Source organism: Labrus mixtus, chromosome 6, assembly GCF_963584025.1.
Source record: "Labrus mixtus chromosome 6, fLabMix1.1, whole genome shotgun sequence".
Taxonomy (NCBI): domain Eukaryota; kingdom Metazoa; phylum Chordata; class Actinopteri; order Labriformes; family Labridae; genus Labrus; species Labrus mixtus.
Genome location: NC_083617.1, coordinates 14,465,223 through 14,483,876, shown reverse-complemented (window position 1 = coordinate 14,483,876; position 18,654 = coordinate 14,465,223). Strand labels below are relative to the sequence as shown.

Below are 18,654 nucleotides of genomic sequence, written 5' to 3'. Positions count from 1 at the left end.
GTACTTTAAATATGTTGAAGGAATTTCTTATTCTATGGGAGAGCAAGGTAACCCCTATAGCAAACAAAAAAGGAAGGGCATCCACTTTAAGAAGGGGCGGCTGTGGCTCAGTTGGTTGTCTCTCAACTGAAAGGTTGGGGGTTCGATCCCCAGCTCCTACAGCAACATTTCCTATGTGTCCTTGGGCAAACACTTAACCTCGAATTGCTTCCGCTGCTTTGTCGGCAGCGTATGAATGTGTATGAATGGAGTACTTACTTCTGATGGTCACTTTACAAAGCAGCCTATGCCATCAGTGTGTGAATGGGTGTGATTGGGTTGGTGTGACATGCGGTGTAAAAGCGCTTTGAGTAGTCAGAAGACTAGAAAAGTGCTATACAAGCTGAAGTCCATTTCCCAATTACCATGTATGTAAAAAAGGATATTCATAAGCGTTATATTTTAAATTCAAGATTTTAATCCATTTATGGACGAAGGAATTGCAAATTTGACATTTCGGAGGTACAAGGTGTATACAGAATGTTAAAGGCTGTGTTTTTTTTAACACCCTTTGGAAAAAAAAAAGCTTTGACCAGTGTATAAATGTCATCTACCATTGTGACTGTGTACAATTAAAAGCTACTGTGCAGTCAGTGCAAGGCTTTTAAAAATACATAAACCATGAGTTTTATTCTACTTTAGCCAAATGGCCTCTGCCGAGGACATAATGACATCGATCAGATTCCTGCGGCTCTATTCAGCCTTCTGTGCCTATTGTCCGAATATGAATACACAACTGCTTTTATGCTGAGCTAAAGGACAGTAAATATAAAATTAGCATTTCTCCAGCTTTACTGCATCACTGAGCAACACCTTATCAGAGTCATAAAACCGAGACGGATTCAGAGCCCTTATTTTCATTCAGTTTCTCAGAATAACAGTGGGTTTGTGAAGCCTATTGGGTTGAAAAAGGGCCTTGAAACAGCAAAGGCTGCTCATGTACACTTCCTTGAATTTACTAAATGACACTATTTTGCTATTGCAGTTTCTGTGTTTCTTTTTAAATTTCAGAAAGATTTTGCCTGATGTGGAAAGTGGCAACTCAGCTTCACTTCAGCCAAGTCTTGGACAGCTTTCTGGGGCTTCGGGCCAGATTCGCCACAGACTCTCTGGCTGGTGTGGACGAGGCAGTGGACTCAGCAGGTTGTTCTGGTTGTTCGTTAGCAGTTATTCACACCTCTAAACAAAGTCAAGGTGACTCATGGTGGGTGGGAAGTCCACTCGAGCCCAATCTGAGCAAAGCAGTAGAGGAAAGCCAGCATAGGTGGGAGCATGGTAGACCAGCCTGAAATCAAAAGAAAACCCTTTGAGTTATTTATTTTTAAATGTTAGTAATCCTAACATTTAGAAGCTCAAAATATTAGATTTGGTCATTATCTTGATTTATCCCAGATAAGGGTTCCACCCCCCCCCCCCAAAAAAAAGATTTATATTTGAACTGAGCTAAAAAAGTAATTGCTTTGTCTTGCTAAAGACTTGCATTCTATTCAAGAGGTAAATAGACAATAGAATGAGTAACAGTAACAGTGGCCAGGTTTTCTGCTGTACAGTGTTGTATTATTGTTATTCTCTTTTTCTATTTATAGCTGCTTCTTAGAAAGTCGAGCAGGCAGGTAAGGACGGCTTGTGTGCGCCTCCTCCCAAACTGGCTTCCCTCCAGATTATCTCAGAAACCTGCACCTGCACCCACAATGCTTTTCAATGGTCTATTCTTTTCTATTCATGTCAAAATCTAATTCAGATACACACAGTCCGCATCATGCACAGCTGCCAGTTTCTCGGTCTGCATAAGAATAAGGTTGCATTGGCTAAGGCTGGAAAAGACATATTTTGATGACAGTTGCACAACCAAAAAAGGAAATACTTCTCACTAATGCCAGTTTATTATAAAGTTAGTTTAATCACATTTGATCACATTTGAAAGACCTTTCACTGAAGTTTAAGTCTTGCAGACATGTCGAGACATCCCAGGGTTTTGACTTGGCAGGTATTGAAATTTCATTAACGCTCTCAGTGTGAAATATATTCTGCAAACAGTCATCCAACTTCAGCTGTAAATGACTTCAATCTAACACAGAAAGAAACAGAACTTAACGGACGCATCCACCACAAGCCAAATGTATATAACTTCTGGAATTAATTGAGAAGAGAGATTAAAGTTTCTGCTATTTTGGAACATAGCAGAAATGTTTTGAGGGCTCTGCTGTTCTAAATAAGTCATTATAAAGCAGTGGAAAAGAGATGAAGAGTGGAGCAACCTTTAATGAATAACCCAGTTCTGTCAGTTGCTTGACTCTAATCAACAGGTGCTGTAATTACACAAGAGTTTCTTTTGCAGCTTGATTAACACGCTGCTTCCAGTTCAATTGAGGTGAAAAGGCCAAATGAACAGAGATGCATCTGAAAACCAAATATATCATTGATTAATGAGCAGAAAGACTGTGCTTCTCAGTAAAGTAGAAATAGACACTGTATTAGTTTTATTCTTATGCATCTCTTTGGATACATTTTCATCGGGCTGAATGAAACTCAGGTTAACTTGTGTTAGTTAGCAAATGTAAGCTTGTTTTAGCTGTGCTATTAGCATTGCTTGATAAACTGTCTGTTTTATTAATCAATCAATCTGTCCGTCAGTTTGATCAAGACTGAAACACAAAATATTGGAGATATTCATTCTCATCAAATCCCCAGGACTTTTATGACTCCTGACTTTTCCTCTTGCACCAAAATGAGGCCAAAACCTGGTTTTCAGTGAATGATCTCTACATTTGGTGTTATTGTCGTTAAATATGGGAAAAGTTTTCCCTAAGTGTCTACATCATGTAAAACTTTCAGAGCAATATGTAAGCTATCTTCCTATATCATTTCATCAGACATTCAGGAAACATGCTATGTTGAAGTGCAGGCTTCTCCAAGAACAGTGCAGCTAAGTTTCGATTCTGGTCCAGAATGGTCTTTATTTGTTTTGTCCAGAAAAAGGTAGGCAGGTTTTTTTGGACGCCCCTCGGTTTGCCTGGTTTGCTAGATTTGAGATCAGTTATCAAACCTGCAAACCTACAGGTGTTGCAGCGATGGAAGCAGGCAAGCAAACCGGTTCAGATATAACTGATTCTACCAGATGTAAAAATGAGCACTTTTCTAATAAGCTCCACGTGTCGGCGAAATGGCAACCCCACATGAACCTTGACTCTAGGAAGGAATATTTAGCTTAAACAGACAAAAAGCACTATTCAAAAAATCTATTGGATTGAAACCTAAATAAATGAGTGGCTAATACAAATTATCTGAATTCCTTCTTTGATAAATTAAGCTTTAGAGTTAATCTTTTACCTTCAAACCGACAGACAGAAGTAAAGTAGACAGAAGTATCTGATGTCATGAAAAAGTTGAAATGCTGTCATATTGCACAAAGTTAAGTTTTTTAGACTGCAGTGACTGACAGCACACTACAGACTCTATACTGTCCAAATCCCAATGTTTGTTTGTAGACAACACTATCTGTTCTCTGTTATGATTGTTGTTGAAATGGTTACAATCTCAGAACCTGTAGTTACAATCTTCAATCTTTTTAGCCCGAAGGGTTAAAAAATGAGTCTTAACTTTGAACACGGTGACAGAAATTAGATATGAAGGTCAACAAGTTTCTTCAAGGTATAATAGGCTGTATGTCTTTTGGTATGTTGCACATTAAACAACTCTATGTTCTCAGTAAAACACATACACAGGTGAAACTCAATGAGACGCCAAGTGCATCCTCAGTCACAATATATGACTTGAGACAGAGTGTGATTAAGGTTTCTTTTTTTTGCCAGTGAGGTCAGAGAGCAATTATGCTTCTGCCAGCACCAGTAAAAATCCTAGACAGGCTGATTTAAAAGCATTGATCTTATGTTAATGAAGGAAACCACAACTCCCTCCCCCGGTGGGATATTATGCAGACACATGCAGACAAAAGGAATGGCTTCAGGCATATCTGGATGGTGCATTATATTTCAGTTTCAAACACGACAACACAAACACTCAGTGAGATGAACACAATTAGCAAGTGGCTCGATCAATGCTCTATTCAACATCCGCCATCTTGAATCTTTATTATTTAGTATCAAAGTGGGTCAAATGTGTTGTTGCACAGGCAAACTGACATTCTCAGTTGAGTTTATAGCGCTTCTCTCAATAATTCACAACAGATATGGTAATTTCAAGCACCCTGTTCTTATTTTTAGACAACTCTTAATTTATTTAAAACAAGTCTACAGTATGGTATGTGTGAAAAGGGGGCAGAAGTGCAGGAAGAAGCGTGTTACACATGGCCAGGCTTACATCTATTTTTTAACTGGTGACTGGAATATGACCTTTTTCAGACTGATTTAGCTCTTGAAGCTATAGATTTCAAGAGGCCGCACAATTGTGTGACACAATCAGAAGCCAGAATGCTCCAGGGTTGAAGAACTGATACTGATTAGAGAAAAATACTGTAGAGAACAAAAAGTGAAAAACCAGAACAAGAGGGAATATTTTTGAATAAAGAAACGACTGAACACAGACTTAATGTGTAATATAACTATTTGAAATGTGAGAATTTGATCAGAAACAAAAATTAAACTGTTGTCAGATCCGGACAGATGTCATTTTATTTTCACCTACATGAGCCGTTGCTTTTCTTTGTAGAGTCATAAAGCTGAAATGAGGATAGTTTATCTTGCTTGCGCTGGTGTTGTACTTGGTGCAGGTATTAAAGGGGTCACCTTATGGCCTTTTTTGGGGTTCATATATTTCATTTATGTGCCTACAAAAGTATGTTCACAATCGCTAATGATCAAAAAATCTAGCAGTTTTCACATGCTGCTATTCCGACTCTGCCTGCAACGCTCTGTAGGGCCCATGTTCCCATTCCCCACGTCTGATCTGATTGGTCAGCCGGTCCGCTCTGTCGTAATTGGTCAGTCACTCTGCACTCTTCTCGGAAATGTCACGCCCCTTTTACCATACCAATCCTTACCAGTCTGACCCCGAGTCTGACACCGAAGGAGAGGAGGAACAACCACGACAACCTTTGCCTTTGAGTTACTAAATATTTTGCATAATTGCAAAAATGCAATTATGCAAAATCTATACTTTATGTCAACAACAGAACAAATTGGCATTTGTATTTGAGAGGGAAGACTCAAGGCAACAATAGTCTCAACTCTGCAGGTGGTATTACTTGAACGCTTTTTTGCCTCTTACGGCTCATTGATTTGGTTTTACGAGCCAGCAAGTTTACTGATTATTCATTCTCTCGGTTCTTATCATAGCTACAAGCCACAATGGGGGGGGGGGGGGATGTTTTCAGCAAAGGTCTTAGATATATAATGATTTGGTTTTATGAGCCAGCAAGTTTACTGATGATTCAGTCTCTTGGTTCTTATCTTAGCTATAAGCCACAACAGCGGGGTGTGTTTTCAGCAAAGGTCTTAGATATACTCCTGATCACACATTTCTCGTTTAGGACGAAACAGCAAACGGAATAGGTTAGTGCTGGTTAAGCTAGTGGTGTTGGCAGAGACTACAAGACGTGTGTTCTTTGAGTGCGCAGAAACAAAATTTCAGATAAAGTTGTTGTTGTTCTGTGTCTGGTAAATTTGTAAATAGGCAACTCTTTGCTTATACATGACATTAGTACCAACTTTACATGACAATATCACTGTAGGGTTTAGAGGTTGTATTGTTAAGTGGCCAATAACACAAAAACAAAAATCTATTCTGCTAGAATGATTAGACAATGCATTGTTTTAACTTTTTTTTAACAGTTCTTAGAAAGAATACAGACATATATATATATATAATACAAAACATATATATATATATATATATATATATATATATATATATATATATATATATATATATATGCACTAAGCTGAGCTCTGGGCACTGACTCTGCTCCCAGCCCAGCAGCGAGAGCAGCTCAGATCGCTTATCATTAGTAGTCAGGCTTCAGGAGGGCCTGCCATCTTGCTTTAGGTACCAAATGAGCCAAATAAAGACACAGGGAACAAAAGAGCCAAATAAAGACACAGGGAACAAAAGGAGACTGGCACAAACATAAAGCAGATGTCTCTTTTTTTAGGGGACTTTGCCCATGAAGATGAAATAAGAACCTTAGAATAAACAGAGCCCAAACATCTTCTGATATTACTGTTATATAACCAAACCTAAAGAGGAGCAGCGCCATTTTATTATATTTAATTTCTGATTATTTTCTGACCATGTGAGGCCTCTCTTGGTCTGATAATCCACATGGGGAATTTTTTTATTTTTTTTTTAATGCCAGCTGAAAAAAGCTGAGCAATCCTGCAAGATGAAGGCAAACACAGATTCCACTGAATGATTGTTGTAGAAGGCAGTTTACCTTGAACGAAGACCCGCTTCCAGAAGATTCTTCCAACATGTATCCCCCCAAGGAACACCAGATTAGAGAGGATGAGCATGGCAGTGGAGAAGGCAGAGAGAAGGGCAACGCAACGCCTTTCCATCGCCGCAGAGAAATTCTGCTCCTGGGAAATCAGTAAGCACATGCAGGAGAACCACAAAAGATTGTCATCATAAATCTGAGAAACAAAGAGCAGCAAAGCACCTGGCACTAATGAACTGTGGGAGCATAAACTAGGGGAGAACACAGTATGCTATCAGCCTTCAGCACTATTTGGAGAACAAGAACCTTCTCCTAAAGCTAGAAGCTTAAGAAGTAGGAATAGCCTGAAAGTAATGTTTTGGAAAGAGAATTTTACTTGCATTAATGTTCACGCGTTAACCATAGATGCCAATTGGATGCAATTGGATCCGACCAGTCTGCACATACTGTATGAGCTCCAGGCATCATCTCTTATTGTACTTAGATTCAATGTGCCCTTTATTTCTAGCTTACAGGAAAGATATCTTCAAGTCCGCTCATCTTAAGCTGATTGTAATCGAGCTAAATAGAGCCTCTTTTAACTGAATCGCTTGTCAGATCTAGTTTCTTGGATTTCAAACTTACAACAATGGAGTGAATAAAGGATGAAGCGAAGAGTGATTTCAGCCCATTCTCCACCAGGACTCCTGCCCAATTCATCAGAGCCCAGTACCGCAGGTAGTCATGGCCTCCGTGCCAGAGGCAGACGAATCCAAACGCGAGGCCAGTGGAAAACATTTTGTAAAGAGGACCGTGATGTGAACCTCCTAATGGCACATAGATGTATCTAGAACATGAGTACATACATACAATTTAACAGATCTTTAAAGAAGATTGTAACCTGTACTACCAAACAGAAAACAGCAAATAGTGATGGTATATGACAGATACATACAGGCCAGGACATAGATGTAAAACAGCCAGATGTGAAACAGAGGTGGGGGGGGGGGGGTTAGAACCCATGGTGCACAAAGGTATTGGTCAGCCTGTCACATAAATTATCATGTCATGTTCATTGATTTTTCATTAAATATATGTTGCTTTGAAGTCCAGTGTAGAAATGGAGACACACCTGGGAATATTAATCCCCCCCAAGTAGTTAACATTGCTACAGCTGGGTTAATGATTCCATATTGGTTCCTGTGATTCACAACAAACCTTTTGGTAAGGCATGGGAGCTGCAGAGCTGTCCCAGGTGGATAAACACAGGTAATACTACTGTGTGCGCACACAGCTGGTGCTATAATAAAGAAGCTTCAAGCTTACTTTGGGAATCATGCTTGACGGACGCTTGCTGCTGTTTGGCATTTTGAGGCAACACTGAACGCAGCATCAAGGCTAAATGTAAAGGCTGCACTGGTTTGTCTGCATGTCTATATTACACTTTGACGCACATTAACACACTTTTTACAACAAAGACTATTTTTTTTGTAACAGATGGCTTCTTTTTTCGGTTAGGTATGGTCTTACTTCAACATTTTGGTTAGTACATTGAGAATAAGCTGTTAACAAAAAGTGCAACAATTTGAACTAGTTGGTCAAATAAAGAGCAAATATCACTTTTATTAAACTACTATAACAAAATGCTGGCATTCACAGTCTTTGGTTATAGCCCACTTGATGTAAGTAACATTCCTCCAATCGATGCAGAATGTGGTGCGAGCTGTGAAGAGAAATGGCCTCAGATATTGTGTGAACCTCGCTGCCCGTCCCAGAGGTACCGAGAGTCTCAACATGCTACATCACTTCAACACGCTCAGAAAACAAACGTCACGTTGTGCCCAGTGTTGCTGAGCTGGGAACTAATTATCACAGCCGCCCTGTGGCTAATCAATGTTCCTGAAAGATGAGCCAGCATTTTCTGAGCCTTAAATAGAGTGGCCAGCTTGGCCATATTGAAGGATGAAAGTAGGAGCAGAAACAGATGGAGAGGAACCAGAGAATTAGAGCAAGAGCAAACCTCAACATACAGAGAACACATTCAGCTATTTAGATTGATTCGAAATTAATCAAATCAAAAATATGATCATTTTTGGACACACATTAAAACCCTGAATAATCATAATCAATGTCTACCCGACAACTGGAAACAGATGGTGCAAATGTGAGTGCACATTTTAAAGTTATTGTCCGCTTCTGTGCGCTCAGAGAGACATACAGTACAGCGTTGTTGATCTTTCTTGCTATGAGTGCAAAGTTAATGGCTGACCCCTCCCAGCCAACCCGATCCATGCCCACTTATTTATTTACAACTAATCCCCCTCAGGTTTCAGGATTAAATGCTCCTTTTCACATGTTTCTGTGATAACAGGCAGTAAGAGCTCTTTATGTGTGTGAAACAGACACCATGCAGACAGAGAAGCGTAATGGAATGGCCAAGAATGAGCCACTTAGCTGCCCAGGGAGACGGGGTGTCAGTGAGTCATGTAGAGCACATCACTAAACACCTACGCACTCATCTAGCGCTCTTCAGACAATTTCAACAGAATTTCAGAACCACATTAAAACCTCTTTAAGAGCACTTTCACTCGAAGGAACGACGGGGTATTGTGTCATGGGTATCATTTTGCATCTGCACAGGGATAATTACAAGTGATGCCATTAAGCAGGAGAATACATTTCCAATGGACACGGACTAAAATAGAGACGTGCATTTGCAATTTAAATTTAAGGATCTTTAGCTAATTAATTTGGGCTTTTTTTTTTACAGCCTGATATGAAATATATCATCATTAACTTGTTTTTAAAAAACCTAAAATGTACAGGAACAGTATCATTAATGACAAACAACAGCTAGAAAAAGTCAAGTCAACACAAGGCTAATTAGACAACATTTTCACACACTAGCACGTTGTGTTTTCTGACAGCCGTGCAACTCTAGCGTTTCCTCAATGTAGCAAGCAGCGTCTACCAAGTGGACCAGAAACCCCCCCGATAGGCTGCATTCAACCAAGTGCGCATCATTAAAGGCAGACAAACTAACAATATGCGTTGTCCAAAGTACGAATGAGCAAACACATCATGCTCCTATTACATATGCACGTTAAACAAAGAGGCACTTCTCAAGAGAGATACATAAATATTAACCCAACAGAAGAACTATTCACCAATAACGTCCTACCTCATAATCATAAGAAAGCCTACATGCAAATGCAGCATCCTCGTCCATTATGTTCAAACATGTGGGCAGGCAGCTGGAGGATGACACCTTTTAAAGGTTTTTTTTTAAACTGATAAGTTCAATACCCCACAGGAAACGAGCTCTTCACAGTAAGTGTGCAATGACGGATACAGTTTGATTAAACACATGCTACACCTGATCGAATAAAAACCCTATGAAGAAATGTATATTATGTAAAATTATAGATTGATAGACAAACAGATAGACAGTAGATCAACAGATAGAATGATTGGATGGAAAGATAGAAAGAAACGATAAGAAGAAGAGACAAACAAATAGACAGAAAGAAAAGAATTGATTAGCATGACAGACTGACAGACAGAAAGATAAACAGACTGACAGATGGATATAACAGATTAAACATCGAGACAGACAGATTAATGGTGGATTCATGTTGGGATTCTGTGAATAAAATAACAAGGAGTACGGTCTAAGCCTGCGCTCTATGGGAAGAGTCTTGAGATAACATTAGTTGTGAAGTAAAAGGTGGATTGATTGACAAACAGACAAAGAGAGACAGAATTAACAGACAGACACATACAGTTGATTAAACACAAGGACATACAGACAGAGAAGAAGAAATACAGATTGAAAGATCAAATTGATCATACAGATGAGTTTACAAAAAGATAGGACGGATAGAAAGACAGACAGACATTGACAGACAGACCGGTGGACAGATGAATAGACACTCTGATATCTGTTATTTGATTTAGAGGCTATTTCACATTTTTTTGTAAGCATTAACATTTGAATTAGTCCGTCCGCTGCTCATTGAGTGCCTCTTACCTGATGAGCCATCGATACAGGCCCTCATCAAAGTGCCTGTGAAAGAACAAAAATGGATATTTCAGTCACAAATTTACATAATAATATAGCACTGAAACACCTGAGCACTGCATCTCATATAAACTGAGGCATGTGCTGTATGTACAATGTGTGTGTGTGTGTCTCTCTTTTCACTAAGAAGATTAGAAAAAGCTTTTCCTTTCTTTTTACATTTTTTTTCTGTGCACAGCCTATAAACTGAAGCTGTTTTGTCAATGATGTCGGCGGACAGCTTTATGCATTCCATCAATGTTGTCAACATTGACCAGCTCAGCACACACAGGCCGGATTGGAGTGCCTTGGTGTCAGCACATTGGTCCATCTTGTCTACAGCTGGTGCATTTTTACTGCAAGACCAAACGTACATCCTACCATCTCAACTTTATGTGCTCTTAATGAAGAGAGCATTTCACGATTGCCTTTCACATTTAGTGAAAGTCCGATTCTGTAATGAGAAAGTGGAATAAAAATGATGCTGTTTCTGCCCTGGTAATCGTACGGGTCATTGCTCAATCAGTCATGCTTATTTGGCCAGCTCATAATATCTTTTAATGCATTTATTCATAGGAGCACGTTTGTTCTGTCTAAGCATTGTTCACACACTCAGTCCTGCGTTGAATAGGTTTATCCTGCTTAAAGTAATGAAGGCTTACAAAGAAGGTAAGGTCTTACACATTCAAGTTATAGTGTTCCCTTTTAGTTGAAACTTTTGGACGGGTGTGAATTCAATGTTATGATCACTTTTGTTCAGATGACTTCTTATACAGTATTTTAGTGTCTTTATGGCTTAGGTTAGGTATTTTCCAACTCCTGAATTTGATAAGAGTGCTACAATATTTAAACTTTACTATTACTACTATTACCATATCACACTACACAGAGAGATGTGTCTCTTATACAGTATATCCCACACTGACTGAAATAAATGGGGGGGAGAGAGAAATAGAAGTGTTTGTTTGTGTAATACAATATATTTCAAAATCTTCAGCCTCTAAGAGATTACTTTTTAGGTGAATTAATGGGCTTCATCAACAGTTCAGTAAATAACAAACACACACACACATTTATTAAGGTAGGATAGATTGCAGGATTATTGTATACGACTGCAACAGTTATGTTGTGTGCTAACTAGTAAACTGGCAACAGAGTCGTATAGTACTGCTTGATTTGCATCTAGAACAGTGTTCTTTGTCCAGACATGGTGTGCATCCTGGAAGACATAAAATCTAAACGACAAACTCAAACAGGATACTGACACTAACATTTGTTTCCATGCAGTGAAAACTCTGTTCCCTGTTGTAAGCTTTTTTTTTTTTTTTTTACATTTTCAGTCTTGCTGATAAAGGAGTTTTAGCCCTGTGTAACAAGCAGTGCAGTGTGTGTGTGTGTGTGTGTGTGTGTGTGTGTGTGTGTGTGTGTGTGTGTGTTCTTAACTTGAGCAATTGTGACCCCTTCAGCATCAAGCAGGCATACACTTTTACTTTGCCCTGTTCACAGAAGTGGTAAATGAGCTTCATGAATGTTGCGATCCCTCAGCATTTATTTTTATTATGTCAACTCTGTCAGGGGTTAATTTAATTTGTGTGTGCTTTCTGTGATAAAAGGCTGTAATCAAAACCCTTTTGATGTAAAGTAAAACATATATGATTCTACGCTTACATGCATATACATTAAAATGAAAGAGCAGGATCACACAATCAGCAACAGGGGGCAGTGTAAAATCAAATGTGTTAGACAACTGGAGAGCTTTCAAATCTAATTTTATTCCTCTAAAAATGTCGTGCCCCCCTGTCAGCTTGAATGCCTACTCAGCATTCATATCCAGCTCATAACTGAATCCAGCTACATTCACAGAAATGATATTTTAGAAATGGTATAAAACAACAAAAGTACCTCCCAAAGTATTCAAACATTACATTTTCTTTAGTTTATTACTGTTTCCATTAAAATACCTAGTTTCTTCATGTAAAAAAGCTGTTTAATACATTTCACTTACTTGTAATTAGCCACCACTGTTTAAGGAAAGACACAAGCTTAACCTCAGTGCTTCATTCTATCACCTCTTTGAGCTTAACCAACAAACCTCGACTATCAAACTTTCCTAGTCATACTCATCAAACTTCTGCAGGCTGTGGGATGTCATAACTTTGTACAATTCAACCATAAAACCAAATATTCTGGAGTGAACGCGCGCATGTGTGAGTGTGTGTAATATTTACAAACTCTATTTAAGGCATCTCTGAGTTAAGCTAAACAACAAGTAAAGACTGTCTTTAATGTATCTGTGCTTGCTGTTGTTATTTACTGAGAAAAATTTGTCAGATCTCTATCAAAACTGACTCACACTTCTTACCGACTCAAGTTTAACACAGTTTTTTTTCCATGCTACTTCTAACCTGTTATTACTTTAAAAAGACGAGAAGCGAGTAATACTCCAACTGACCAAACAGTTTAAGCTGGAGTCTGAAAGCTTGACAGAATGTTCTTAGTGCAGTGGTGACCTATTGTTCTGATTGCCAGTAATGACAGAAGATGAGACAATTCGCCTTGCTCAGTCTGAATCTTACTGCCAAAGCAAAGTGAGCACTTGAGGCACTTGACATCAAATGTCAGTGTGTTCTCTAAAGGATACAATAGACGCAAGCTTGTCCAGTCACTCAAATGTGCCAGAATAGTACAAGTTCAATATAAAATTGGACTGATGTCAGTGGTGTTAACTGGAGCTGGTACAACTGTATGATCTTACCTCCACATTCCTGTGAAACTGTACATGATGCTGACACATCGAGGAAGCTTTGGAGGAACTAGATTATCTGAAGTAGCCAGCATGGATGGAAGACCGAACAGAACCAGATACTTTACAAAGAAAAACTGGACCAGGGCCAGGGCCAGACCACCTGTGAATGAAAAAAAGAGAGGTTTAAACCAGTTACCATATAAATAATAAAGTTCTGATCTTTTCAAAGACAATCTCCTGTGTTTCAAAACAAGGAAATTGTATTTCTAACAGGCACGATGTTAGTGGGCCCACCCACATGTGCTATTGGCCCACCCTAATGACTGGGAGAAGATAAGACTTTCTTTATTTATCATTTTATACATTCATATTTAATATCTGAATGCAATTTAACCCCTAACATACAGTTTACTCTTTTAAAATGTGAAATCATTATTTTTCCAATCAAATCAAGCTATTTTACACTACCCAGGCTTTGAAATTGCAATCACTAGCTGGAGAAAAAAACAAACATTTCTGAGGTACTTTTTGTCTAAATAACTGGCTTATGAATAATTTAGAGGGCTGTTACCAACATAAGCATAAACCAAACCCAACCTAATTGTTCCAAGTATTCTACAAAGAACCCGTGGGGTACACAAAACCTGGTTGATTATGCATTCTTTTTTTAAAGGCACGACGCAACTAAATAAATACCCAACAGACAAAATGATGTCTATCCAAACATAATCAAAATTACTCCAAAGATCATGATGACTGGGCTATGAATCAAGGCCAATGAGTGAGTTAACAATCAGCATAACTGATGGAGGTTTGAGAACTAACTCGTTCTTGTGGGGGTAACATATTTTTTTTAAATTCTGCATCTTTATAAAAATGTTTGTCTGAAGTGGCAGAGAAGGACTAAAGCTAGAACTCAGTGTTATACTGACAAGCACACTATAAAGACTCACCTAAGGCCCAAGGAGGAAGAATCTCTAAGTAGGTCTCATTAGACTGGATGGAGTGCATATATATTACATGGATCATGTATTCTGCGATGCACCACCACAGTATGATCCGTCCTGATCTTAGCACAAAGTAGCTAAAAGCAGATTTGTCCTTGTCACTCTCCTCAGCAGGCCTCCACATCTGCGAATGAAGAAAGTGAGCATGTTGTTAAAGTCACTTTTGAATCTTCACTGTCAAAACAAAAAAAAACAAGATAGAGAATTTTAGCCGAAGGGGAAAAGTGACAAACTGGCAACCTAAATCAAACACATGGTAATGTCTGCAAAATTCAAGTAATCATTTTCATCACTACCATTGTAAAAAATAGTCCACTATGTTGATGTGCTGTGTACTAGGTTTCTTAAAATATGACCTGACATCATCTGTACTTACGAGGTGCAATCAGCCTCAGCCTCTTCCAGACCAAAATAAAAGAGGCAATTCCAAAGTGAACTGCAGTTTAATACAGAAAAAGCTTTTGTCATCACTCTTACCTGCTCAACATAGTCTTTATATGTTATAATGGGTCCATTGTAGAAAAAAGGATGATAGAAGGTATATGAAAGCAGCCAGTAGAGCTGCTCTATTCCACCACGGTCTAGGGGGCACCAGCAATGCTCCAGGCTGAAGCTGATGAAGCGTAGACCGCATACAGCGACACTGAAGAGCAGCAGATAGTACTCCTCCTCGGTCTCATACCAGCCTCTCTGTGTAATGCAGAAGCACTGCCAATTATTTTTAACACAATCCAGGGCAATCTTTTTTTAAATGTGACAGTTTGGAACTAAACATGGACATGTGCTTAAAGTCACACTTTTATTTTAAAATACATACTCAACATTAGCAGATCACCACAGATTTAAACAAGTAGGCTTAAGACAACTTTGAATGAGCTCTACTTGACAGGGTTGGGAATATAATTGCTTTCAAATTGAATTGAATTTGTGTGCATGGGTAGGGTGAACAGAAACGAAAGAGGCAGATTTTTGGAAGCATTCACAGCCTGTCATGTCTATTCCACTTAATACATTCAAATGTGAAACCATTGTGACTGGGGTTTCCTGGTAGGACTTCACCTGATTTGTCAAATACCTGCAGTTAAAGGGTGTTTTTGGATGACATGTTAGAAAAGAGGGATGATAATGTGTCCACCTTAACTAACCAGTCAATGTTGAACTTAATGGAATTGATTTTCTAAAGTCATATTAAAACAAAATATCTTCTTAGCTGGTCTCTAATTCATTGTGTTTATCAAAGTAAGAAAATGCAGTTAAGTGAAATGTCCCTTGAAAAAGACTGTCCTTTATTCTCAGTAGTATAGATGTTTGACTTTGAGGACTATAAGTGAGCATGTTTCCCATTGTCTGCTCATATATTATACAGTGTTTCCCCTACCATTACTTTTTTTTAATTATTATTATTTTTAGATTTATTTTTGGGCCTTTATTGTAGAGATTGGATAGTGGATAGAGTCAGAAATCAGGGAAATAAGTAATTTAAGGATACCTTTCCGATAGAAAAGGACAGTTGTCATTAAAAGTAACGCATGAACACCAAGATTCCTTCAAGTGTTTGTGTCGGCGTGTCCCCCCACCCCCCAAAGCTGTAAACCTAGGGGAAACACTGTTAAATGATATTTTTTAAATGCTTTTACACATTAAAACTTATATTGTTGTATGAACATAGAAAAAGATGCCAAGTTGCCAAATGGCTGTACGAATGCGCCCCCTTGTGTTCTATGCATATATGACACTCGGTGATTTAAAAAGTATAGCATTAAAGTTCAAACACACATATAAACAAACACACATCAAGTGGCCCTGGTTCAACCTACATCTTTATATTGTTTTGTGACTGTGTTTTTATATAGCACAAATTATTTTGAAATGTGTTGAACTTATTCATATTAATAAAGAAAAACAATTAAAAATGTTTTTTTTTACTTTGACTCTCACCTGTATCTCTTGAAGTTGTTGAATATGAAAAGTAGAGAGCAGCAGCAAATTACAGGCCCAGGACAGAGCCGGTTTTCGTAGTTGGGCCACAGAGAAGGAGAGGCCCAGATGTACCAGCAGCACACTCACACCTTTAATCCCCAGCACATTAGTGGCAGCTAAGAGGCCATACAATGTGAGCGCCGGTAGTCTTAACTGTTGAAAAACATCAAAACATATTGGATTTAAAAGCCTTACTCCTAATGACCATATTCAATTTACCGGTAACACTCCTGTAGCAGCTGTTTTCCTACCTTGGGGTAGAAGATGCTGGTCAATCTTGATATCACACCATGACCAATCAGAGTCCAAAGCAAAGACCTCTTTGCCCATCCGGTCCAGAAACTCCACTCAAAGTCAGATGTGTCCTTAAAAAAAAAAGAAGTAACTTCAACATGGGCCACTGAAATACAACTGTATCCCGTTAAAATGTGTGTAAGGGCCATTATTTAATGCATCAAAAAATGTATACAAGTCATGTTTTTACGTTTTTGTTGTGGGGGGAAAACTTGTGTACACAATTGAGTTACACAAATGTTTGTTAACTTTGGTTCAGTCAACAATTTCATTATCAAACTTACCCTATTAAAACCATTGAGAAGGCCCTTTTCCAAATGGAATTCTCTCTGTAATCCTGCTTCATGCTCTGAGGTGCAAAACGGGAATTACAGACAATTATACTTCCTGATCCTTTATCCTCAATTCATTAAACAAATATGCGGATACGTTTGAATCTACTTTACCTTTGGAGAATCTATGCAGCTGGTAGAAAGAGTACAGGTGAGATCCAAAGGATAGCACCCAATAGGTTAGGATCTCTATCCATGGCAGGGGTGCCACTGCCAACTGGGGCTGTGGTTTCGATGTCATCACGAGAAATCAATGTGCTCTAGTGCAACCTAACACAGAGTAGTGTCACTTTAAATTGAAACTGAAATCACTTTTTCATATTTCTAAAATGTTTTCTTTAAGCTAAATGAAGCTGTCAGAAATATTTATTATACAGATATCTACACAAGTCGAAAATAGACTGTTAGTATTTTTTTATCATTACTTCTTTATCTTAATTAATTAAATATCTTAATTCTTCTCGAGAAAGAAGAAGACACATTGTCAATGTTTAATGTTCAAAGTCATTTTTGATTATACGGACTAAAGTAAACCTAGTTTGCCGGATGGTTGGCCAACAGCGATCACTGTCGTTGCTAGGTAACACTGCGACGAGAGGCTGCAGCCTATGACGTAGATCACACAGTAAAAGTAAAGAAGCAAGCGAGCAAGTAAACCCGCACAACGTTACTTTACTTCGTTATGACGTTTACGATTATAAAGGTCGACACAGAGACAACGTCGGCTCGTGTGTACACGTTTTCAGGATAATTCAGCCAATTGTTTACTTCCCCACGTTGTTTGGTCTCTGTAAAACTTCCATGGGCTTTGCTACTCTGTCCGACAGTTAGCTAACGCAGGTAAGCTACTCTTGCTAATGGTTCGAACAAGTTGCAGCGTTACCTTTTAAAACTGGGCTGGTGTCCATTTCGTTGCTGTAAATTGTAGACAGCACTGCCTGGTACTTGGACCCTAGGACCATAACGTTGGATCAGCCCGGCATCAAACATTTAAAAGGTACTGTACTTCTTCTTCTTCCACTAACCCGCTAAATAATTGTATTTCCTAACATCTGTTAAGAGCATGACTGCCCCCAACTGCGCTGGAGGGCTCGTCATTCACTACACAGTCTGAACTTTGACCAGGAAAAACGAGCTCTGGTTGTTGCTGATAAGTCAGTCATGGAAAGTCAAGATGTTAATTTGAATAATGGCATTAATGCTACTATTTCCTTCAAGAGTTTACACAAAAAAAGGTGAAAAGCTTATTTAATATGATGACTGCAATGATTGATTTACCTGGCAGTATTCATTTACACAAACATTTTTCCCACACCTCACCTCGCTTTACCCTGTATCTTAAAAGGTTAAAACACAAATGAAATCAAGGTTAAAATAAAAATATATATATATCAATCAGGTAAACGAAAACTGGCAACTATGCTTCTCCAACAGACTGATACAAGAAATCTTTCTTACCGAAGGCCATAACTCTGTACAACAGCTCACCTCATGAGAGCAGAGAACTGTCATCATGATAATATCTGTCTCTCCATACTGTAATGTGTTCTGCACATGTTAAATTTACAAATTATCCCTGCACTCAAGTTCACTTCATTTGGCTGTCTACTCGCCGTTATATTGTATAGTTTCTGCTTATAATATGTCTGCACTCATGCACTTTAACTTATGTCAATACTGTCCATTTACAACTCTGTTTTTGCACATTTACATTTAATCTTCCATATTTAATCTTCCTATTTAAGACTAGTAATGCTTAGTGAAATCCTGGTTGTATATATTCACATTCTTATTTTTGATATCTTTTAGTACTTATTTACTTT

At 38.5% G+C, this 18,654-nt stretch overlaps 1 protein-coding gene across 1 annotated transcript; it reads right to left on the bottom strand.

Moving 5' to 3' along the window:
• Positions 1 to 434: 434 nt before the first annotated feature.
• Positions 435 to 17,862, bottom strand: hhat (hedgehog acyltransferase). The gene is made up of 12 exons (XM_061040178.1): positions 17,722 to 17,862; positions 16,946 to 17,105; positions 16,784 to 16,848; positions 16,457 to 16,570; positions 16,164 to 16,358; positions 14,703 to 14,915; positions 14,172 to 14,349; positions 13,228 to 13,378; positions 10,443 to 10,478; positions 7,058 to 7,259; positions 6,431 to 6,575; positions 435 to 1,324 (listed from the first exon to the last, which is right to left on the bottom strand). The coding sequence occupies exons 2-12, from the start codon at positions 17,070 to 17,072 to the stop codon at positions 1,239 to 1,241; spliced, it is 1,512 nt and encodes a 503-aa protein (XP_060896161.1). The 5' UTR covers positions 17,073 to 17,105; positions 17,722 to 17,862; the 3' UTR covers positions 435 to 1,238.
• Positions 17,863 to 18,654: the final 792 nt, after the last annotated feature.

Coding starts and splice junctions, on each gene's coding strand:
- hhat (XM_061040178.1), bottom strand. CDS start 17,072: ATGACATCGAAACCACAGCCCCAGTTGGCAGTGGCACCCCTGCCATGG. Junction 16,849..16,945: donor GCTGCATAGATTCTCCAAAG/GTAAAGTAGATT, acceptor TTTGCACCTCAG/AGCATGAAGCAGGATTACAG. Junction 7,260..10,442: donor CTGTATCGATGGCTCATCAG/GTAAGAGGCACT, acceptor CTCATGTTCTAG/ATACATCTATGTGCCATTAG.